This window comes from Microcaecilia unicolor, chromosome 2 (genome assembly GCF_901765095.1).
Source record: "Microcaecilia unicolor chromosome 2, aMicUni1.1, whole genome shotgun sequence".
NCBI classification, from domain to species: Eukaryota; Metazoa; Chordata; class Amphibia; order Gymnophiona; family Siphonopidae; genus Microcaecilia; species Microcaecilia unicolor.
This window is the reverse complement of record NC_044032.1, coordinates 42,954,301-42,980,041: the sequence shown is the minus strand read 5'-3', so window position 1 is coordinate 42,980,041 and position 25,741 is coordinate 42,954,301. Positions and strand designations below refer to the sequence as shown.

At 44.3% G+C, this 25,741-nt stretch overlaps 1 protein-coding gene across 1 annotated transcript in view; it reads right to left on the bottom strand.

The window, feature by feature from the left end:
- Positions 1–25,741, bottom strand: part of SIGLEC15 (sialic acid binding Ig like lectin 15) — a 39,946-nt gene that overhangs the window by 9,907 nt on the left and 4,298 nt on the right. Inside the window, exons 2-3 of the mRNA XM_030191897.1 lie at positions 19,930–20,313; positions 1,432–1,800 (exon numbers count right to left, since the gene is read on the bottom strand). Of these exons, the coding sequence (XP_030047757.1) occupies positions 1,432–1,800; positions 19,930–20,313 (753 nt within the window). The remainder of the gene's footprint in view (positions 1–1,431; positions 1,801–19,929; positions 20,314–25,741) is intronic.

The following is a 25,741-nucleotide window of genomic DNA, read 5'->3' as shown; positions in this document are numbered from 1 at the left end:
ATGTCCAACCAGCTATCAATCTCCTGGATTTCCAAGTGTGGGGTACCACAGGGCTCTCCAATATCACCAACACTGTTCAATGTATTGATGGCACCACTCGGAAAAATACTGGAGATCTTGGGTTTCAAGCCATTCATATATGCAGATGATGTCACCATCTACATATCTTTCAACAAAAACATCACAGAAATAATGGACAAAATCAAAACAGGTCTGAACCTTATGAAAAAATGGGCAGAAACTTTCAGGCTCAAATTAAATAGAGACAAGACCAAATTCCTGGTACTATCAAGTGCGCATAACCCCACAGCCCACCAAAACTTCACAATCAACCACGATTAAAAATACTGGGAATCATTCTTAACAAACACCTAACACTAGACAGTCAAATATCAGCAGTCACAACAAAATGCTTCAGAACACTATGGAAACTGAGAAGGATCAGGGACTACTTTCCTAGGTAATCATTCCGGATAATAGTACAATCGATGATACTTTCACAACTGGACTACTGCAATGCAGTATACGTTGTTTGCAAGGAAAACACACCAAAATCGTTGCAAGCCATCCAAAACATAGCAGCAAGGTTAATTTTCAAGAAGTCGAAATATGAACGAGCTACCCCACTACTTAAAACACTACATTGGCTGCCAATCAAGGCAAGACTGATCTTCAAAGCAAGCAACATCATCCTTGAAATATTATTTGGTGTGTCCCCAGAATATGTGCTAGACACGGTAAAATTATCCCCAAGAAATGCAAGCCCAGAGATCAGAAACTACCTACTTCTTCACCTACCAAACTGCAGAAACATATACAACAGAACTACCTACATGGCTGTATTTACTTGGGCTCCAAATGGTGGAACTCATAAACTATCTTCTATTTGGAAAAGAACTGAAAACATACCTCTTTTAAAAATTCTACAATAAATAGCTATTGCTGCTCATCCCAGTCACGCTATAGAAATGATAAGTAGTAGTAGTAATCATAAAACATCCTTATAGGTCCAACCAAAATGTAATCTGTAATCATAAACCATCACAGTAAGTCTTAACCGAAATGTAAAATGTAAATCATTACTGTAACTGCTAACTAGAATGCAATTTGTAAGCCACTTTGAACCGAAACTTGTTTTTGGATAACAGTGGGATACAAGAATGCATGCATGCATGCATAAATAGATAGATAGTTTGCTCATCTCTTCCACTGTTTTTGATTCTGCAAAAACGTGAAACAAATTATTACAAACCTCCAGTATAACACTGAAGGCTGGAAACTCAAGAGACATACCCTACTGTTTCCCTACAGAGCTGACCACAGGATCAAGGAAGGAGAAACAAACAAACAAACAGAATAGATACAAGAGAGGAAGTTAGTTGTACAATCTGACACTCAAAGAGCAAATCCCAAAGATGCATTGGTGCTTACCTCTGCCACAATAAGCAGCCATCCCAAGTATGACAAATAATAGGAGCAATTTTACTCCAAGTGCTGACAGGAACAGAAAGAAAATAAAGGAACTGGTTCCTGATTTAAACTTAAAGAAATAGACAGCACCCTCTGCTTTTCCGTGGCTGTTCATGGCAATGCATGTGTATTTTCCATCTTGAGCAAGGTAGTGGAGTTCTGCTATTATCTGATGCTTCAGCGATTGTTGTATGATGGTGGTGGTGTAGTTGCTGTGCTCTGGACCAGTCCATATCAGAGATGGCAGTGGCTCTCCTTCTGCTGTGCATAGTGCGCTGTAGCCATAGCTGCTGTCATAAGCAACGGTGATATTAAGAATCTTGGGTGGAGCTGTGAGAGTCACAAGAAGGGAGAAGCAGTTAGACTAATGATGGCTCCCAAAACCCATCCCCTCCCCCCAGAAAGACTATATAATCAAAATATCCACGTTAACTCGGTTCTTTAAGCAATTTACATAAATATATCTTCGGAGCCTGAAACTTAGAGTTTTTTGAGGGGGGGGGGGGGTCCCCAAGAAATATGGATGAACTGAAATATACTTTTGTGGGATTCATGATAGACTTTCTCAACCAGCCAGATGGTTCAGTTTCCCTGTAAATTCCAGATTTTCACTCAAAACCTCAAGAAGAAAACCAAAGAAACAGAAGACTTTATTTTGTTTATATATAAAAAAAAATCTTTTTGTATATGACTTTCCAAAACTTTTGATTGACTTTACTTTTTCCAGCACGGTCTGACTACTTGGATTCTACTTATCAACAAGCTTTTTTCTTCCGTGTACCAACACTCTGGCATGCTATTCCCTTGTACCTATGAACTGAAACTACATTTCCAGAGGCATAGCCAGACTCTGTATTTTGGATGGACCCAGAGGTAGATTGGATGGGCCCTTCCATGTGCACCTTCCCCCCCTCCCCCTCCAACCACACACCACAAATATCTTCCCGGAGATATTTTTTAAGAACATGAGGGTTTTTTTTTCACTTACCCCACATCTACTTTCTCTCCTCTGTGGCGCCCTGGCATCTGCACTCCTGTCTCTGAACTCCTTCCCTCCCCTATATCGGTACAGGCGTCCTAGGCGCCTGTAGCGATTCATTCTTGCTGCTTGCGCCCGCCCTGCAGGCTTCAATCTGCTATGTCCCACCCTCACTGACGTCATTGCCTGTTTTGTGTCTGGTGGAACGTGGCAGATTGAAACCTGCGGGGCCGGCACAAGCAGCAAGAATGAATCACTTGCAGGCGGTGAGGACACCTGCACTGACACTGGGGAGGAAGGGCTTCAGAGACCAGAGTGCAGATGCCGGGACACTGTGGAGGAGAGGGTGGAAGAGAGCAGTGTGGGGCTGCAGCTGGGTGGGTCTGAGCCAAGATTAGGTGGGCCTGTGCCCACCCATAGCTACACCACAATACCACTTTTCTACAGTTTTTGCAACCACATCCAAAGCAATTTACCTGGGGCAACAGAGGGTTAAGTGACTTTACCCAGAGTCACAAGGAGCTGCAGCGGGAATCGATCTCAGTTCCCCAGGACCGAAGTCCGCTGCACTAACCGCTAGGCTACACCTTCACATCCTTTCTAACATTTAAAACGGCCTTAAAGACATATCTCTTTGAATAGCCTTTCTTTTCTCTTTCATCTTGTGTTGTCTTGGATTTGCTGTGCATTTCAAGATGGGAGGCCTGGACAAGGGCAGTAAAGTAAAGCATAATAAAGTAGCATTTTGTCTTGTCTTTGACTTTGCCTTTTCTAGTCTATGTGACATTGGCATTCCCTTTCTTCTATGAATACATTATATTAAATTTGTAAACTGCTCTGCTGTTATAACAAAGGGCAATATAGCAAGTCAAATAACCATAACCATATATTTAGGGGTGTAGTTATCAATATGGGCTACCTTTAAGACATGTTAGTTTACCACTAATTTCTCCTAGTGTAGCACAGGTCCCATTTTATGCAATGAGACCATGGAGCTCATTTTCCAAGCATTATTGTTCATCTCATGTCTTTTCGAACAGAAAATCCTGGTGCAGTGGCATAGGAAGGGAGGGAGGGGCGGTCCGCCCCGGGTGCACGCGCTCGAGGGGTGCTGGCCCTGCTGGTTCCCTGCTCCCTCTGCCCCGGAACAGGTTACTTCCTGTTCCGGGGCAGAGAAAGCAGGGAACCAGCGGGGCCGACGCAGCTCCGAGTGATGTGCACTCGGGGGCGGATCGGCCCTCCCGCAGGTAAGAATGCGGTCCGGGGGGGGGGGGGTTGTGCTACGGGGGGGGGGGGCGCTCCGGAGTGGGGGTGCGCCGCAGGGGGGGTCACGCCGTGCTGCACCCGGGGGGGGAGGTGCGCAGCGGGTGTCATTAGCCCTCGCTACACCACTGTCCTGGTGTAGTTCCTATTGGAGAATAGATATGGAAGTCCATTTTGGACGCTATGAGCTGGACATCTCTATTCTGACTTGGATTTCTTTTTGAAAATGCCCCTCCTAGTTACTGATATCTGGCGTTAACAGGAAAATAACAAGTCTTAACAGGAGCCTACATTGATAACGTCATCCCTTAATCAGCTAGCTGTCAAAGCAACATTTCAAAATGATTGGGGTGAGAAATACAGCACAAATTACTCCTCTCTGGACCCAAACGAAGGAGCTTCCTCAAAACTGGGGTGTTCCACAGCCACTGTACTCACAGAACTACCTTCTATGATGTAATGTGGAGGGGCATAATCGAAAGGGATGCTCAGGTTTTCCTGAGGACGTCTTCGCAGGGTGTCCCCAGACAGAGGCGGGGAAACCCATATTATCGAAACAAGATGGACGCCCATCTTTCGTTTTGATAATATGGTCGGGGACGCCCAAATCACAAACTTTAGGTCGTCCTTAGAGATGGCCGTACCCGATTTTCGGTGATAATGGAAACCGAGGACGACCATCTCAGAAACGACCAAATCCAAGCCATTTGGTCGTGGGAGGAGCCAGCAATCATAGTGCACTGGTCCCCCTGACATGCCAGGACACCAACCGGGCACCCTAGGGGGAACTGCAGTGGACTTCAGAAATTGCTCCGAGGTGCATAGCTCCCTTACCTTGTGTGCTGAGCCCCCAAAACCCCACTCCCCACAACTGTACACCACTACCATAGCCCTTAGGGGTGAAGGGGGGCATCTACATGTGGGTACATTGGGTTTCAGGTGGGTTTTGAAGGGCTCACATTTACCACCACAAGTGTAACAGGTAGGGGGGGGTGGGCCTGCGTCCACCTGCCTAAAGTGCACTGCACCACTAAAACTGCTCCAGGGACCTGTATACTGCTGGCATAGAGGCTGGAAAAATATTTTTTTAATATTTTTTGAGGGTGGGAGGGGGTTAGTGACCACTGGGGGAGTAAGGGGAGGTCATTCCCGATTCCCTCCGGTGGCCATCTGGTCATTTAGGGCACATTTTTGTGGCTTGGACGTAAGAAAAAAAGGACCAGGTAAAGTCATCCAAGTGTTCGTCAGGGACGCCCTTCTTTTTTCCATTATCGGTCGAGGATGCCCATGTGTTAGGCATGCCCCAGTCCCGCCTTCGCTACGCCTCTGACATGCCCCCGTGAACTTTGGTCATCCCCATGACAGAAAGCAGTTGAGAGTGCCCAAAATCGGCTTTCGATTATGCCAATTTGGGCGACCCTGTGAGAAGGACACCATCTCCCAATTTGTGTTGAAAGATGGGCGTCCTTCTCTTTCGAAAATAAGCCTGAAAGTCATACAGAACTGTAGTCTTATCTTTGGTTGTTTTTATAATTATGCTACTAAGAGTCGTATATTTTCTATATTTTCCTTTATTATGATGTCTTAGGATGTATTATTTCTTTATCTTTGTTTTTTAAACTGTGGTTGTGATCGAAGAGAGTGAAAGAGAGCAGAGCTGTAGATGTTTGTAAGTAAGCTTAAAACTGACTGAATCTCAGCTACGTCTAGGAATATATTTTTATGTTATTGTAGCCCTTTGGCAAAATAATGGTGGGTACCAGGACCACCCTCCCCCATAGAGAGAACCCATGTGGTTGGATCTGGGATACAAATTGCACCCTGGACCCAATCATATGAGGTAGTTGGTGAAAAAGACAAAATTTTTCTTCTGAGATTGGTCTAGAGGGCGTCTGCAGTGTGTAGGGAGGGATAGTAATGTTCAACGGGCAAAAAACAACTAACTTCCTGGCAGAGCTGCCAGTTTCCAAGGGAGGGTGGAGTATGAATTTCAGACAGTGGAGCTCAAGGAACAGTAAGAGATGTCATAAGTTTATGTGTAAAAGAAAGTCAGAGTTCTGAAAATTCACAAGGACGATGTATTTAACAAGGTTCAGAATTCTGACCAAAGCATCCTTTCCAGGAGAAATGGTTTTCCAAGTGAGGCAACCAGGGATGGCAGCAAACTACTCAGTAGTCCCAGAAATTCTCCAGGAGTCATTTACTAACAATAATCATGCACTAACGCTGTTATTTCCCGCAGGGCCTATCATATAAAATGGGCCCTGCAGCAAATAACATGTGGTAACGCTGTTACCATGCCAATTCTTAGAGTTGTGGGGATAACCACAGTAGAAGTGTCTGTCTGTGAGAAGAAAACCCTTCTTGAATTAATGAAGGAGGATTTTAATTTAAGGCTGCATTTCGATTAAAATTTTAAGCGCGATTAATTGCATGATTAAAGGTGTGTTGTTTATTTATTTTTGTTCCCACTGCGGATCCTTGTGACTCTGGGCAAGTCACTTAACCCTCCATTGCCCAGAGTCACAAGAAGCTGCAGTGGGAACATAAATAGATAAATAAAATACCGTTAATTGTGCGATTAATCACAATTACAAATTTTAATCAAAATGCAGCCTTAAAAAAATTAAAGAATAGAAAGTGATAAAAAGATAAGAAATATAAAATACAAATTAAAAATTGCAGATTAAATAATCTAAAACAGCATTCAGAATAACTACAAACAGCCAAACAGTTTTCACTGCCTACTTCAGAAATGCAGTCTTACTTTAATTTAATTTCAGCATTGCTATTTCATTTTACCTATTTAGGGCCCGATTCCGTATATGGCGCATAAACTTAATGGTCTCACTGCACCAACATAGTATATTTGTTCATTGTTGCACTGTTAAACAGTTTGACCCCTGAGGAAGGCGTTTAGCTGAAACATGGACGGTGTAGGGTCCTAATAAACTCTGTTTTGGTGCTCTTACTACTGTACTTTGGGCTGGTCATTTGGACTTGTTTCACCCACCCTTGTGTGCTTGGATCCCATGACTATGACATCATCAAAACAAGAAGCAACACCAGTAATAACCAGTCAGCAGTGTTTCTATGAAGCATTGAAAGATGACTGGTGTGACAAAGATTCTGAATTAGAGAGATGGAAAAACCCATCAATGAGCAATGAACATAAGTACATAAGTATTGCCATACCGGGAAAGACCAAAGGTCCATCAAGCCCAGCATCCTATTGCCAACAGTGGCCAATCCAGATCACAAATACCTGGCAAGATCCCAAAAAAGTACAAAACATTTTATACTGCTTATCCCAGAAATAGTGGATTTTCCCCAAGTCCATTTAATAACGGTCTATGGAATTTTCCTTTAGGAAGCCGTCCAAACCTTTTTTAAACTCCGCTAAGCTGTCCGCCTTTACCACATTCTCTGGCAACGAATTCCAGAGTTTAATTACACGTTGATTGAAGAAATATGTTCTCCGATTCGTTTTACATTTACTACATTGTAGCTTCATCACATGCTCCCTAGTCCTAGTATTTTTGGAAAGCGTGAACAGATGCTTCACATCTACCCGTTCAACTCCACTCATTATTTATAGACCTCTATCATATCTCCCCTCAGCCGCCTTTTCTCCAAGCTGAAGAGCCCTAGCTGCTTTAGCCTTTCCTCATAGGGAAGTCATCCCATCCCCTTTATCATTTTCGTCGCGTTTCTCTGCACCTTTTCTAATTCCACTATATCTTTTTTGAGATACGGCGACCAGAATTGAACACAATATTCGAGGTGCGGTCACACCATGGAGCGATACAAAGGCATTATAACATCTTCAGTTTTGTTTTCCATTCCTTTCCTAATAATACCTAACATTCTATTTGCTTTCTTAGACACAGCAGCACACTGAGCAGAAGGTTTCAATTTATCATCAACGACGACACCTAGATCCCTTTCTTGGTCCGTGACTCCTAACGTGGAACCTTGCATGACATAGCTATAATTCGGGTTCCTCTTTCCCACATGCATCACTTTGCACTTGCTCACATTAAACGTCATCAGCCATTTAGACGCCCAGTCTCCCAATCTCGTGAGGTCCTCTTGTAATTTTTCACAATCCTCCCGCGATTTATCGACTTTGAATAACTTTGTATCATCAGCAAATTTAATTAGCTCACTAGTTACTCCCATCTCTAGGTCATTTATAAATATGTTAAAAATATGTGTGGGCAACACTGGCTGGGCACCCACAGTATTTTCGTCAAAACTAAGTTGTTGGTAGGCTATCAAGTTTTGCAAAGGCTTTCCCTCCATCTATCTAATCTAATCCTGTGCTTATAGACCCCTTCCCCCAAAAAAAAGAGTCCAGAGTGGTTTACAACAAAATACTGAACTACAATTACATAAATGAAAATAAGAAAAATATAAAAATTGACTCTAATTCAAAAACTGTTCAGAAAGATAAGTTTTAAGACTTCTGCAAAAAGCATAATAAGAAGTCTATTTTTTTTTTACTGGCAAAGGAAGCTCGTTCCAGATTGGAACAGCTGTATATGAAAAAGACAATGCCAATATCTTTTTACGCTGAACACTCTTAAAATATGGAAATATTATCAGATAGGAATCTTTTGACCTAGAAACATTTATGACTGAGGGAAATACCACTAACTGAGTCAAACTTTCATAGAGAATCTGATACAAGTAGGGTGGTCTATTTTGTGTGGGCAACTGATTCTAGGTTGATCTTATTACTACTACTACTTATCATTTCTATAGCGCTACTAGACGTACGCAGCGCTGTACACTCAAACATGAAGAGACAGTCCCTGCTCGACAGAGCTTACAATCTAATTAGGACAAACAGGACAAACAAGAGATAATGGAATATTAAGGTGAGGATGATAAAATAAGGGTTCTGAACAAGTGAATAAGGGTTAGGAGTTAAAAGCAGCATCAAAAAAGGTGGGCTTTTAGCTTAGATTTGAAGACAGCCAGAGATGGAGCTTGATGTACCGGCTCAGGAAGTCTATTCCAGGCATATGGGGCAGCAAGATAAAAGGAACGGAGTCTGGAGTTAGTGGTGGAGGAGAAGGGTGCAGATAAGAGAGATTTACCCAGTGATCGGAGTTCTCGGGGAGGAATGTAGGGAGAGTTGAGAGTGGAGAGGTACTGAGGAGCTGCAGAGTGAATGCACTTATAGGTCAATAGGAGGAGTTTGAACTGTATGCAGAAATGGATAGGAAGCCAGTGAAGTGACTTGAGGAGAAGGCTAATATGAGCATAACGACCCTGGCGGAATATTAGTTGTGCAGCAGAATTTTGAACAGATTGAAGAGGAGAGAGATGGCTAAGTGGGAGACCTATGAGAAGCAAGTTTCAATAGTCTAAGCGAGAGGTGATAATAGCGTGGAAGAGGGTTCTGCTAGTTTGCTCAGAAAGGAAAGGGCGAATGTTGCTGATATTATAGAGAAAGAAACGACAGGTTCTTGTGCCATGAGATGCTAATACTTTGCTTCACTTGGCTTGCAGCACAAAAGACACATTTGTGACCTTCAGGTGAATGAGTGCAATGGCTGCAAGACTTTTGGAATTGTACCAGAGCTTTTTCTATGCAGATGCAGTTGGCTGCATTCTTTTACTTTTGGCATTGGACTTCATTTTTTCTTTTAAAAACCTATGTGATCCCTGGTGAAGGTTTTTTCTGAAACTTGGCCAGGTTGGGTCCTGTTTCCGTTAAGACTGATGTTTGGATAAACTCTTGCTGTGTTTGTCCTTCCTTGGATCACTGCTGCTGTTTGGTTGTCTATTCTACTTTTGCAGTAGACTGTCTCCTGTCAAAATTAGGTGCCAGGAAAAATCTGCATTAAGTGCTATTCTATAAAGGGTGCTTCAGTCTGAGTGCCCTTTATAGAATAGCAGTTAGCGTAGATATCCATTCTCAACTTGGGTGCGAAGACTTATGCTTGTTGAAACCTGCTACACAAGATGGGCGTCTTACCTTGGTGTTCTATAACATTGTGCCGAAAATTTTGGCGTACTCCTGACCCGCCTATGCCTCTCCCATGGCCACACCCCCTTTTGGGTTGCGTGTGAGACACTTTGGGCACACAGTGTTACAGAATAGTACAGTGGTTCTCAAACCTGGTCCTGGAGGCACCACAGCCAGTCAAGTTTTCAGGATATCTACAATGAATGTTCATGAGAGAAATTTTCATGCAGTGGAGGCAGTGCATGCAAATCTCTCTCATGAATATTCATTGTGGGTATCCTGAAAATCTGACTGGCTGGGGTGCCTCTAGGACCAGGTTTGGGAACCACTGGAATAGTGTGTAGGCAGATCCACACATAAGTGCAACTAGTGCCAATTATTATCAATAATTGATAATGGTTCATTAACTAATTAAGTTATGTGCACATCTGCCCTGAGCATCCAATTTTGGGCGACCTATATAGAATCTGGGGGATAGATTCCAGGAATAAGCAGTGGATTTCTGCAAGTCTATCTTACTAATGGTTTATGGACTTTTCCTCTAGGAAATAATGCACACATTTTTTTTAGCTCATTCATTCTCACATGTGGGTGACGTCAACCATGTCACCCAGTGTGAAATGCTTGAAATACATTGTACAGCTTTAAGACATACCAGCATCCCCACCACTCATACGTGAGTGCCTTCCCACCTGCCATGAGAGCACAGGACCAGCTGTAGAATAGCATAGCTATCAGGACAGGAGACAACTCCAAGGGGAGATGGGAAGGTACGTGAGAATGAATGGCCTGCTGTCCTTGGAGAATATCTGCTACAGGTAAGTATCTTAGCTTTCTCCAAGTACAAGCAGGCCGTATTCTCACACGAGACAATCCCTAGCTACTAGGCTCACCGAAAACAACAACCAGAGGTCAATTGGAACTTGCAATGGTGAGTTCAAAATAATAATTAACCTGAAACTATATACAGCTGTGTGAGAGTGCAGCCTAGAACAGAACAAAATGGGCCTAGGAGGGTGGAGCTGGATTCTAGACCCCAAACAAATTCTGCAGAACTGCCTGTCCAAACTGACTATCACGTTGATATCCTGCTCAAGGCAGTAGTGAGATGTGAATGTGTGGACTGAAGATACATTGCAGCCTTGCAAATTTCTTCAATGGAGGCTAACCACCAGTGAGCTACCAACACCGCCATGGCTCTGACATTGTGAGACTTGACATGACCCTCAAGAGTCATCCCAGCTAGGGTATAAGTGAAAGAAATGCAATCTGCCAGCCAATTAGAGATTGTACATTTCCCAATGGCAACTCCCATCCTGTTGGAATCAAAAGAAACAAAAAGCTGGGTGGACTGTCTGCAGGGCCTAGTCTGCTCCAAGTAAAAGGCCAATGCTCACTTGCAGTCCACAAGTGTGAAGTGCACTCTCGCCAGGATGGGCATGAGGCTTGGGAAAGAATATTAGAAGGACGATGGACTGGTTCAGATGGAACTCTGACAGAATCTTATGCAGGAACTTACTACTCTGTTGTGAAGAAAGTTAGTAGAAGTTGGATCCACTACTAAAGCCTGAAGCTCACTGACCCTGCGAGCTGAAGTAATAGTCACCAAAAACAGGTGACAGGAATCTAGCGGCTTAAAAGGAGCTTTCATCATCTTGGGTGAGGATGACATTTAGGTCCCATGACACAGGTGGAGGTGTGACAGAGGGCTTCAACAAAAGCAAACCTCTCATGAAGTGAACAACTAGAGGCTGTACAGAGATGGGCTTATCCTCCACACATTGATAAGCACTGATTGCACTAAGGTGAACCCTTATGGAGTTGGTCTTGAGACCAGACTTGGAGAGGTGTAGAAGGTTTTTTTGGTGTCAAGGAAGTACCTGGAACATAATTCCTGCCCTTCTTCCCCTGGTGGAATGGGCTTGACTGCATTGGGCTTTAGAAGGGCAGAGGATTCCTCTGCAAGTACATGCTTATGCTGAGAGCTGTAGGAAGATGCTCACAGAGGACATTTGGCAGTCTTTGACGCCAATGTAGGGTGTAACTGAATGGACCTATTTGAAGAACCCATCAGTATGAAGTACAAGAGGCCACCTTTCTTGAAAAAAAGCTCAGCCTCCCTTCTACTTGTAGGTCATCTGGATGGTCACTTTGGTTGTGGCTATGGTCTGCTGGACCCAGTCAAAAACTCATCCTCTGTTTGACTGAGGAGATGGTTAGGCCTTAGGCATACGTTGTTGATGAGAACGAGCCCACTGGGGCTGTGCCTGCTGAGGCTGGTGAGAAGAAGGAGCATACTTATGCCTCTTGTGAGTAGTAGGGACCCTCTTTGACTTGTCTAAAAACCTCCTAGAGGAAGAGAAGGGTGCAGAATGGTCTGGCAGGATGGAATATCAATGGTGACCTCCTCCATTCTCGCTCCAAAAAAGATATCCCCCAGTATGTGGCATCTGCTGCAACACCGGATCCAAGTCAGAGACACAGAGCCAGGAAAGTCTGCACATTGCTATACTTTGGGCAGAGATCCTGGAAGCCACATCAAAAGTATTGTAGGCACCTCTGGCCAAGAACCTATGATACACCTTCTGCTGCTTGGCCAACTGGCAAAGTGATTCAGCCTGCTCCGGTGGGAGAAAGTCTGCCAAATCAGACATACTGTGCACCAAGTTCCACAAGTAATGCTCATATATGGCTGGTAAGATTGTATGTGGGAGATGAGCATAGGGGCCAGATACATCTTCTGCCCAAAAGAGTCTAGGGTTTGAGATTCTCTGCCTGTGAGTGCTGAAGCAAAGTTGACCTGCCTCCAGTACTCCCTATATGGTAGGGAAGCCCCACCAGTGTATTGCAGGATACACTGGGCAGGGCAGGGGTGCTGCCATTTTGAAGACAGCACTGGAAAGAGGAGGGAATGCTACTACCATCTCCAAAGCAGAGGTACTGGGGAGGGGGGTGGCCACTGGACTACCAGGGAAGGTGGGGGAGTTGGGTCGGCAGCCCAATTGGACCACAAGGTATGTTTTTTTTGGGTGTTGGGGAGGGTCGGAGGCTGGAGGTCTGTATGGGAGCTTGGGGGGGGGGGCACTAGACCACCAGGGCCTTGCCTTTGGAGGAGGATCCGTGGTCTAATGGACCGCCAAGACATGGTGGCAGCTCGGGCTGACAGTGATATTCTGGGCTAGACTGACTCTGATGGGGGGGTGGTGGGGGTGGGGGGGGGGGGAACAGAGCCTAACTCTAACACCAGCTCCGAGCTGGTGTAGGGTTAAGGCGCTATTCTGCCCCTAAGATCAGAGTGCTGTTCTCTGATCATAGGGGTGGAATACAAGCAGAGCTCATTTAAATCTAATTTAAATGAGCTCTGTGCTATTGCCTCACTTGGGCGCTGTTTGCCCGATCATAGGGACGCAGGTAAGTGCAAGCACTAGCCCAGAGCTAATGGCCTTAGCACCTGCATTTACCTTTGATCATCAGGGCATTGGTCACCACTGCGCAATGAGTGCAGGATTTTAACATATTGTCTACGATGAGCCAAGATCCTTTTCCTGGATGGTAACTCCTAATGAGAAACCGTAAAATCATATTTATGGTTTGAAATATATACTTAATATACCACCTTAATATAGAATACAAAAAAGTGGTGAAAGGCAGGGAAATAAATGCTATCATTTAATGGCAAAGGGTTGTTGTTCCCTATGTGCATCACTTTGTACCTGTCCATATGAAATTTCATCTGACATTTGAACGCCAAATCTCCTGGTCTCACAAGGTCCTCCTGTAATTTCTCAAAACCCACTTGTGATTTAACAACTTTGAATAATTCTGTGTTATCTACAGATTTGATCACCTGACTCATTGTTGCCATTTCCAGATCATTTATAAATTAATTAAAAAAGCAGTGATCCCAGTGCAGATCCCTGAAACACTATTCACCTTCCTCCATTTAGAAAATTGTTCATTTAACCCTACTCTCTGCTTTCTATCTTGCAACCGGCTTCCAGTCCACAAAAGTACATTGCCTACCATCCCATGACTTTAATTTCCTCAGGAATTTCTCATTGAGGTACTTTGTCAAATAGATGCCTTGGATATTAATTACCAGAGATACAAGTCATTTTCTTACAAAAGCCTCATGTGTTTCCCCTGTGTGACTATAAATGGCAAACATCCCTCATATGAAGCAATAACAAGCACTTACAACACAGATTTCTTTAACTGTGAAGCTGCACTGTGGAATGGCAACTTAGAAGATTTGTGAGTAGGAAACATAAGAACATAAGAATAGCCATACTGGGTCATCTAGCCTAGTATCCTGTTTTCCAAACAGTGGCCAAGCCAGGTTCACAAGTACCTGGCAGAAACCCAAATTGTGGCAACACTCCATACTAGAAATCCTAGGGCAAACAGTTGCTTCCCATGTCTGTCTCAATAGCAGACTATGGACTTTTCCTCCAGGAATTTGTCCAAACCTTTTTAAAACCTAGATACGATAACCGCTGTTACCACATCCTCTGGCAAAGAGTTCTAGAGCTTAACTATTGTAATGGAAAAGTTTGTGCTTGACATTGAGTTCTGCCTAAGTATTGATATCATATTTAATGTTTCCTTGAAAGTACATAATGAGTTCTGCCTGTGTTGTTATTATATTTAATGTTTCTTGAAAGTACATAATGAAGTACTGATATCATAGTTAATGTTCTCTTGAAAGTACATGATGAAGTAATGATAGCATAGTTAATGCTCTCTTCAAAGTACATAATGGACTCCCATATGGATATTTAATGCTCTCTTGAAAGTAATGGGCTCTCAGGACAGGAATTGATAGCATTATCATATTAAATGAAGTAATTTGTACTAAATGGAATGACAACATGCTTAGGGCTAGGGGTGATGTTTCACATGAATCTCTGGAAACCTGGCCAGTTCCTGGGGATTGCATTAAGAAACTGTCACTCCTTAACTACATGTCAGCTTATTCAATTAAATGAGATCATGTTTATTGGTCAGTATAAAAGCTGGAGCTAAGGGTGGCCAAACAGAGGTTTCAACCAGGAACAGATGTGTTGCCTAGGCCCCTTGTGCCCGCTGAGACTCTCTCTGTTTGGCTGCATCGGAACTTCCCAGCCGCTGACAGGAGATGTTGTCACTCAAGCGGTAATGTATGATTTATGATTTACTTATTTGAATAAAATTTATGTAATAACCTTTGACCTGCCTTTATAGTATATGTCTGACAGAGATATACTCGAAAGAACCTAAAGCAGAACAACTATTCATTGAGTGAAAAAATATTTCCTTCTATTTGTTTTAAAGTATTTCCATGTAACTTTCCTTGAGTGTCTCCTAGTCTATGTACTTTTGAACGAGTAAAAAATCGATTACTTCCACTCGTTCTATAGCTTCCTGAGAGTGTCTTCACTGATAATTAACACTCCCAAAACAGTCATCCTCCATTTTGCACTCATAACTACTAATATGGACAGTTGTTAATACTTCTAAATTAGATAAATTTATGTTCTGTACAGTCTGAATTGTCATAGAGGGGCATAATCGAAAGGGATGCCCAAGTTTTGTTGAGTACGTCCTTGCAAAACATCCCAATGGATGAGCGAGGAAACCCATATTAATCGAAACAAGATGGATGTCCATCTTTTGTTTCGATAATATGGTCTGGGGACGCCCAAATCTTGAAATTTTGGTTGTCCTTAGAGAGTTGGTCGGCAATAATGGAAACCAAGGACACCCATCTCAGACAACGACTAAATGCAAGCCCTTTGGTCATGGGAGGAGCCAGCATTCGTAGTACACTGGTCCCCCTGACATGCTAGGACACCAAACCGGGCACCCTAGGGGCACTGCAGTGGACTTCATAAAATGCTCCCAGGAACATAGCTCCCTTTACCTTGTCTGCTGAGCCCCCCAACCCCCCCACCCCCCTAAAACCACACACCTCACAACTGTACACCACTACCATAGCCCTTACGGGTGAAGGGGGGGCACCTAGATGTGGGTACAGTGGGTTTGTGGTGGGTTTTGGAGGGCTCGCTGTTTCCTCCACAAATGTAACAGGTAGGGAGGGGGATGGGCCTGGGTCCACCTGCCTGAAGTGCACTGCACCCACTAAAAACTGCTCCAGGGACCTGCATACTGCTTTGATGGACTGAGTATGACATGTGAGGCAGGCAAAAAATATTTTGAAAATGTTTTTTGAGGGTGGGAGGGGGTTAGTGACCACTGGGGGAGTAAGGGGAAGTCATCCCCAATTTTCTCCGGTGGTCATCTGGTCATTTCGGCTACCTTTTGTGCCTTGGTCATAAGAAAAACAGGACCAAGTTAAAGTCATCCAAGTACTCGTCAGGGACGCCTTTTTTTTTCCATTATGGGTCGAGGACGTCCATGTGTTAGGCATGCCCCAAGTCCCGCCTTCGCTACGCCTCCCGATACGCCCCCTTGAACTTTGGCCATCCCTGTGACGGAAAGCAGTTGGGGACGTCCAAAATCGGCTTTCCATTATACCGATTTGGACGACCCCTGGGAGAAGGACGCCCACTTTCCATTTGTGTTGAAAGAATGGGCGTCCTTCTCTTTTGAAAATGAGCCTGATAGACACCAGGTATCTTATAAAATATTCCATTCACAAAACATGGGTAAATAAATTTCAATATAGTTGTAACATATAATAAATGCAATATATTACCACAACTATAAATTATCTCAAAATTGTTAGTATATATGCAAAATGTATTAAACACTATTAAATCTGAATTCACATCATTTTATAAAATATTAGGGACAAAGCAGCAGTCCTTGTGACTCTGGGCAAGTCACTTAACCCTCCATTGCCCCATGTAAGCCGCATGAGCCTGCCATGATGGGAAAGAGTGGGGTACAAATGTAACAAAAAATAGTACCTAAAATGAAGCTGCAGTATAAATATTTACACCCTAGATCCAATCACATGGGGTCTTTTCTTGCCAAGGGGGGGGGGGGGGGGGGGGGAAGAAGTGCTCCTGGTAAGTACTATAATTTGCACAGGGCTGCAATAACATAAAGGGCTCCTTTTACTAAGCTGTGGTAAGCACTAGTGCATGCTTTACCACATCTTAAAGACCTTACCGCAGCAGGGTGCGCTGAGATGTCCCATGGTAAGTTCTGAATGTGTGTGCACAAACTACATGCTAAAAATTCTTTTTTAATTTTTCTGGGAGGGATCATGTCTGGGGGCTCTGCGCTAATCAGTTAGTGCATCTACATTGCTGTGTGCTAACCAATTAGCATAGGATTAGCAAGCGAGCCCTACCATGTATGAAATAGGTGGTGGGTAAGGGCTCACATGCTAACTTTTGGTAATGACTGCATGCTAATGGGAACATTAGCGTGTTGAAAAGAGTAGTGTAGCTAACACGACACCTCCAATCAGCAGAATGACGTAGGTATAACAGAAGCCTTTATTCACAGTCCTCCACTTGTGTGGATTACCTTCCCAACATTAGTGTTTAGCCATTAATTTGGAAAATGGAAAAATCGGCCATTTTCCAGCAGCAGTAGAAGTGGCCTTAGCAAGTGGGAAAGACCACGTAAGGCCACTTTTTACCACAGCTTTGTAAAAGAACCCTGAAGTATTTCCCTAAACGTAGCTAGATTTAAGTCTTTTGCTTCAAGAACAACCTATAAACATCAACAGCTTCTCTAATCAAGTTATCTTTTTATAAAGATAACTTGATTAGAATAAATGCACAAGTAGCAGCAGTGGGATTTGAACTGTCCACCTCTGGATTGCAAGACCAGTGCTCTAACCACTCTGCCACTCCTCCACGCCCTTGAAAGTTGGCCATCCCTGGGGGAGGGGGCAGTATGCAAGTCCCTGGGGGGGGGGAGGTATGTGTGTGTCAGCGGAGGCATAACGAAGGCGTGTGCGCCCGAAAAATAATATTTTTGGACGCGTGTATTGGAGGAGCCAAGTGGCATTTGATGCGCATACAGTGGTGTGCTGGAGCCAGCTTGCACCAGCTCACAAGAGCTGGTTGTTAAATTTACTGGCATCTTGCGAGCTGGTTGTTGGCCCGTGCGAGCCGGCTCGCCTCTGCTCCCCGCTCGTCCATCTTCCGTCTGCCCTCTGCAGCTCTGCCGATAGGAGCCCTGGTTTCCTTCTTGCGCCGCCGCCTGCCTTTAAAATTTTTATTTTCCCTCGAGGCGCGCCAGCGTTGAAGTGAAGGCAGCAGGCTCAGCTCGGTTCCAGCCTTCATTCCGTTCCTTCGCATCATGGCTCCGCCCTTGCCTGACGTATTTCCTGTTTGCGCGTGGGTGAAGCCATGATGCGAAGGAACAGAACGAAGGCTGGAACCGAGCTGAGCCTGCTGCCTTTGCTTCAACGCTGGCGCGCCTCGAGGGAAAATAAAAATTTTAAAGGCAGGGCGGCGGGGCAAGAAGGAAACCAGGGCTACTATCGGGAGCAGAGCTGCAGAGGGCAGACGGAAGATGGACGACCAGGGGAGTGGGGAGGGCTGGAAGAAGGCAGATGGAGGAGAGGAGGGCAGGGAGGAGACGAGGGTTGCTGGACATGGGTGGGTGGATGGAGGGCAGGGGGAGAGGAGGGTTGCTGGACATGGGTGGATGGAGGGGAGGAGGAGGGTTGCTGCTGGACAATGGGTGCATGGAGGGCAGGGAGATGAGGGTTTGCTGCTGGACATGGGTGGATGGAGGACAGGGGTGAGAGGAGGGTTGCTGGACATGGATGAGGAGAGGGAGGGGAGAGAGAAGAAATGCTGGACATGGATGGATGGTGGGAAGAGTGAGAAAGGAGATGAGAAGAGGGGAAAGGAAGAGAGGAGAAAACTGCACATGGATGAAGAAAATATGCAGAAGCTAGGACCAGAAATGAAGAAGAAAGAAGAAGTAAAGAACTAAATGGAAGGAAGCCCTGGAAATGGAGGTTAGAGGACAGATAGCAGCAGAATCGGATACTGGGCCAGCATGAGCAGAAAAACAAAGTCACCAGACAACAAAGGTAGAAAAAAAAATCATTTTATTTTCATTATAGTGTTTGGAATACGTCAACTTTGAGAATCAGGTGCTCAACATTAAAAGTTTATTACTTATTTATGGCATTTTATCCCATATTAAACATGAATTAGATTGCCCCCCCCAGGCTCTCTCCCCGGCTATAGCCAGCTCTGCAATTTGGGGGGGGGGGCGCAGAGGTGGACGAGGGGCACAGAGTTGGACGGGTGGGGGCGCAGAGGTGGACGGGAGTTATGCACAGATCTACCCTACCCCTTATTCTATAACACGTGTGTCAAATTTCATAATGCACAACTCCAAAGGGGGTGTGGCCATATGAGGGGCATAGGCAGGTTGGGACATTCCCAGAAATTAGGAGCGATGTTATAGAATATCTGAACTTGCGCGCCTAACTGCCAACAGTTGGGCCCCAGCATTTACACCAGCCTTTGGCAGGCATAAGTGCTCATACCCAAAGTTAGATACCAAGGGCTAGATTCTATAAATGGCGCAGAAAATGAAACTCTGAATGCTATTCTATAAGCTGGACCTAAAGTTAGGCGCGGTTTTAAAACAGAACTTACGTCCTAGAGGTCACGCTTAAATATAGTTGTGAAGCCCTCTTATTCTATAATTGCGTGTGTGACCAAAAACCATGCTCACGATCTGCCCCTGAACTGCCCATGACCCTCCCATTTCAGCATCCCCTTTTTTGAAATGCATGAAAAATTTAGGCACGGATCTTGCACCTAAATTTACACATGTACATCATAATTGATTCCAATTAGCGTCAGTAATAGCTTGTTAAAATGCCAATTGGCGCAAATTGGCTAATTATTCAATTAAGATGCACAAACAATTTGGGTGTTTGCCCAAATTTGCATATGCGTATCTCAAAGTGCCCTTTATAAAATTAGGGGGCAAATGTGCGCTAAGCTAATATTCTATAAAAGAAGCTTCACGTACAGCGCCCTTTATAGAATACTAACTTAGGGCCCTATTTACTAAGCTGCGCTAAAGACACGTTAGTGTTTTTGTGCTCCCATGTAGATGTCTATAATATTCCTATTGGGCATCTACATGGTTAGCGCGTGCTAATTTTTAGCACACGCTAAAATCGCAAGCACACCTTAGCAAACAGGGCCCTTAGTGCGGATCATCCCAGCGCCTAACTTTTAGCACCATTTATTGAATTTAGCCCTCTGTATGATATCCTCATCAGTTTACCAGGTCTTACCTATTAGATGCAACCTTGTTCCAGTTTTGGTCTCATACTTGTCGTGGTGCTCTGTGGAAAGTTCCACACGGCAGAAGTATCGGTCACTGTCACTCCATGTCAAGTTATCTATTTTGATTGAAAGGTTGTTATGCCTTGGATTCCCCAGCAGCTTGTATTTGTTTCTGTAACTAACTGTGGTTTTACAGAGATCATTACTGTTGTGGCTCACGCACTTAAAGATCACCATTCCATTGTATGGTTCTCCAATTCTCCAGATGCCGGTCAAGGTGCCGTTATAATTTTTGTGAGGATGTGTGAAGGTGCAAAGCAAAGCGACAGGCTTTCCAACTTCTCCGGTGACATCAGGTGCGACCTGAAAGGACCAACCACTTGCTTCTGTACCTAGGAGAAAATAATGACTCTCTAATTAATGGAAGTGCAGTTTTCCCCCCTTATCTAGTAATTTCTTTTTGCTCTTTTGGGACTAGGCTGGCAAACAGCTCTAAGAAAGGAAATAGCAGGAATATCTCAATATAGAGAGGGAATAATATCATGTGATAAAGTACAGTACAGTGTCTATTCTCTGACCTAAACGGGACCGACCCATTGACAGATGAGCAAAAAGTCAGATAATACAGAAAACAATGGTAACTCCTCAAACAATGCATAAAACAAAGGTACAGAGTTCTCGATTTTCAAATATTCTCTTACCAAAAAGGTTTTCTTTAGACCAGGGGTTCTCAACCCAGACCTCAGGACACACCTAGTTTGTCAGGTTTTTAGAATACCCACAATTAATATGTATGAGAAATTTGCATGCACTGCTTCCATTGTATGCAACTGGGGAAGTGCTGGTAAGGAAGGGGAGTTGGAAGGGGAGAGGAAGGGAGAACGAGTTGGATTTTGGAAAAGGAGGGCGCCCATCTGTGTGACTAAATTTAGTCATGGGCAGTTACACCAAGTAAAACTTGGTGTAAATGCTGACGCCTAAATGATAGAGCAAAACAAAAAATATAGCAGAGAGTATATTAGGAGTAACTCTATAATCTTCTCAAATCATATGAGGTAGAGTCTCATATAGGAAAACACGGCTACTCTCACTTCACTCCCTCGGTGAATCTGCACTCGAGTATGCTTTTTGATCATTGACTCTTCCCCAACCTACCTATGCTGAAATCACCTTTTCAATTACTCATTTACTCATGACAACGCATAGGTATGACGTCGTGGTTATGTGACACTTATCAAACTGGTGTGCCCATGAGCCCCAGCAGGTGCCTGTTTTGCAATCTAAGCTTCGCCAAGGGGGAGCTTTAACACCAGAGTCAAACAATCTGGTGTTAAAGCTCCCCCTATGAGGAAAGGCTAAAGCGGCTAGGGCTCTTCAGCTTGGAGAAAAGGCGGCTGAGGGGAGATATGATAGAGGTCTATAAAATAATGAGTGGAGTTGAACGGGTAGATGTGAAGCATTTGTTTACGCTTTCCAAAAATACTAGAACTAGGGGGCATGCGATGAAGCTACAATGTAGTACATTTAAAACGAATCAGAGAAAATTTTTCTTCACTCAACGTGTAATTAAACTCTGGAATTCGTTGCAAGAGAATGTGGTAAAGGCTTAGCGGAGTTTAAAAAAGGTTTGGACGGCTTCCTAAAAGAAAAGTCCATAGACCGTTATTAAAATCTCAACCTTTGTTGTTCACCCTTGATCTTCTTGGTGATTCCAATATTTACACACAGATACTCCTGTCCTTTATGCAACTCAGAGACTGGTAATAGTCTGAGGCTGCTCCTGGATTTTCTCTGATCACAATCCACTTCCCTCACACACAGACCCTTTAGGTTGTCCTTCTTCCAGCAATGCCCTTCTGGAGTTGCACCCTGACCTTGAACAGCCTTCCACTGTCCTGTTTCCTGCTTTGAGTGGGGTTCCCCTTACCAGCCCTCAGCTCTGACACCTTCACCTTTGCCTCTTGATGGGGCAATAATCCCTCCTCAATTCAGCCTGAGCTTATTTAGCCATATTGGAATCTCCTCTGCTTTAAGTGTCCTGCCGGAGGTTCAGGCAACCAAAGACCACTTCTCCCCCCAAACTGGAGTTTCTATCACCTTCAGCTCCAACTCCCCTATCAATCCATAAACCCACTTTCTTTCTGCAACTTATTTTAACACCACTCCCCTTTAGGTTGGACATCCGAGCTCTCCCCCATGATATCTAGAGAGCTGGTACCACTCAGTAATCCTCATATAATGGGGATTACATTAGTTTTCTGATTAATCAATTTTACTAGTACTGGGCTGACAAGGCACACCCGCTTTCTACTTTATGGAATGCGTTTTACTGTGTCTTTATCAACAGCTGTAAAACTTTTCAGATACATTTATGTGGAGGACGCAGTGTAAAACATTAGATTTGTATAGTGTTGGAAAACAAGAATGGATTTAATGCTAGCAGTATTATATAAAACATTCACTCCTGCAGGATTCCATACCTCACTGTTTCTAAAGTATAAATCATTTTGTTTTCTCTGAGCTGAGCTATGAGTTTGTTTAACAAAAAGAAATACATTTCTGGGGCCAGGCCAGTGGTAAGCCTTGCATATTGCCAAGCATAGGATCTGGTTTCGATTCCTGGACCAGGCACTGCTTCCTGGGCCTCCAGGACTGGGAATGCTACAGAGGCATGCATGCTGCCCACAGGGCAGGGGGATGGGGAATCCATCTAACCCTTAACAGGAACAGCAGCAATTCTAAAACTGCCCAGAGTGAGGCAAAAGTACGCAGTGGAATAAAATGCCTTATGAATTATAAACTGAGTCAAATTTCCTATGATTCTGGAAACTGGGGCAAAGCTAGTTTGTTTTCAATTGTTTTAAAGGCTAGTTTTATTTTTGTAATTGTCATCAATGTTTATCTTATTTTTATTTATTTTATTTAGATTTCATTTTTTTTGTAATATAGATTTTATAATTATGCTTTGTAAAGAAGTAAGATATGTGGGGAATATGGGAAAGTTAACTTTTTTGCGAGTGAGACAGGCAAGAGAAAGCTGAGATGAAGTGATGAAAGGCAAGAAATACAAATGTGTGAAATGCAAAAGAATGAAAAGTGTGAAGTTTTGATGGATGGATGAAAGGCAGAGAGGAGAGATATGGGAAGAAGTGAAAGGTAAGAAACAATGACAGCTGGAGGGAGACAGAGGACTGGGAACAGAAGCATCACAGAAGGAAAAGTAAAATGGAAAGAAAACAGGAACAGGAGTCATGTGTTTGCTGATTCCTATGATGTTTAATTTACCTGCTGTTCATGTCGACGGCTATTGGGTGAATAAATAATTAATAGATAAAACTACTACTACTACTTAACATTTCTAGAGCGCTACTAGGGTTACGCAGCGCTGTACAAATTAACGAATAAGGACGGTCCCTGCTCAGAAGAGCTTACAATCTAAAGGACGAAATGTCAAGTTGGGGTATATGAGATTTCCTGAGAAGGATGTAGTGATTAGGTGCCGAAGGCGACATTGAAGAGGGGCTTTGAGCAATGATTTGAAGATGGGTGGGGGGGCCCGGCGTATGGGCTCGGGGAGTTTAATAGATAAAACCCATGGTTATTATAGCTGTGGACTTAGTATGAATTTCCAAAGAAAATGTGCACTCGTTTAATAGTTTAAAAACACTGGATATAGCACCCTATTTGTCAGAGAAGTCAGAGTGGTTTGCATAGTCACAAAATAATAAAGAAAATCAGAATATCATTTTGAAAATGACACCAGATCAGAGTACCCGATATAGTTCTGCTTTTTGTGTAGTAGATTTTTTTTCAGAAAACAATGCACTGACTTGAAAATACAGTATGATCCTAGTCAAAACACGCTCCAGAAATGCCGCCCCTAAATGTGAGACACTATCCAAGCTGATTTTCGAAAGAGATCGCCGCCCATCTTCCGACACAAATCGGGAGATGGGCGGCGATCTCCTGAATCCGCCCAAATTGGCATAATCGAAAGCTGATTTTGGGCGGCTTCAACTGCGTTCCGTCGCGGGGCCGGCATGGTAGCGAAGGCGGGACGGGGGCGTGCGTTGAGATGGCCGGCTTCACCCGATAATGGAAAAAAGAAAGCCGGCCGTCACGAGAATTTGGTCTGCTTTATTTGGATCCTTTTTTTTCAGGTCCAAGTTCCAAAAAAGTGCCCCAACTGACCAGATGACCTCCCCTGACTTCCTCAGTGGTCACTAACCCCCTCTCAAAACAACAACTTTAAAAACTTTTTTTGCCATCCTGTATGCCAACCTCAAATGTCATACCCAGCTCCCTGACAGCAATATGCAGGTCCCTGGAGCAGTTTGTAGTGGGTGCAGTGCACTTCAGGCAGGAGGACCCAGGCCCATCCCCCTACCTGTTCCACTTGTGGTGGTAAATGTGAGCCCTCCAAAACCTCCCCAAACCTACTGTACCCACATGTAGGTGCCCCCCTTCAGCCCTTAGGGCTATGGTAATGTTGAAGAGTTGTGGCCAGTGGGTTTGGGGGGATTTGGGGGGTTCAGCACCCAAGGGAAGGGTGCTAAGCACCTGAAAGCTAATTGTTTTATTTTTTTAATTTTTGAAAAGTGCCCCCTAGGGTGCCCGGTTGGTGTCCTGGCATCTCAGGGGGGCCAGTGCACTAGAAATGCTGGCTCCTCCCATGCCCAAATGCTTTACATTTTGCCGGGTTTGAGATGGCTGGCTCTGGTTTCCATTATGGCTGAAAATCGGAGTTGGCCATCTCATCTAACCCCGGCGAGCGATTTGGCCGGTGCGAAGCATATTTCAAAAATATGCTTGGCTCCGCCCCTTCGCGGAGCCGGCCCCAAAGATGGTCGCCCATCGATTTGGCTGGTGCCGTTTGATTATGCCCCTCTATGCGTAGCCTTAGCACCATATGGGGAGGGAAACTCAAACAACCAATTTGCCTTCAGAAACGGTTTTTAAAATTGTGCTAAAGTGTGTCGATTTTCCAAAAGATATTTCATGGTTACTCACCTAAAGTACATGCGGGTCAAGAAGGCATGTGCTTATTTTACAAGCCGTGTGTAAGTGTGTTCAGGGATTTAGGGGCCCTTTTATTAAAATTTAGTGCACACCAAGTGCTAAGATGTCTTTTTCTGCTTATGGGCTTTTTAGCATTTAGGGGCCCTGTTACTAAGCCGCACAGGCGCCTATGCGTGCCCAACGTGTCAATTTGGAGTTACAGCCTGGCTACTGTGTGGGCCTTGTGGTAATTTCATTTTTGATTTGCGTCCACTATGTGTGCAGGTCATCTGGTCATTTAGGGCACATTTTTGTGGCTTGGACAAAAGAAAAAAAGGACCAGGTAAAGTTGTCCAATTGTTCGTCAGGGACGCCCTTCTTTTTTCCATTTTCGGTCGAGGACGCCCATGTGTTAGGCACGCCCCAGTCCCGCCGTTGCTATGCCTCCGACATGCCCCCGGGAACTTTGGTTGTCCCCGCGACGGAAAGCAGTTGAGGACGCCGAAAATCGGCTTTCGATTATGCCAATTTGGGCGACCCTGTGAGAAGGATGCCCATCTTGCGATTTGTGTCGAAAGATGGGCATCCTTCCAGGGCCATGCCAACACGGTAAGCGCAGTAAGTGCTTCGGGGGGGCGCCTGCCTTCAAGGGCGCCGCACCGTCGCTTTGTATTTTTAAAAAAAACCTTACTCCTCCACTCCCCTCCATCCCCGATTCGCCGGCGCTTTAAATTTACCTCGCTCCGCCTCCTCCGACGTCTGCGCAGCATCAGTGAAAGCGCTGCTGTCTGACATCTCTCCACCCAGCCAGCCTTCCCTTTG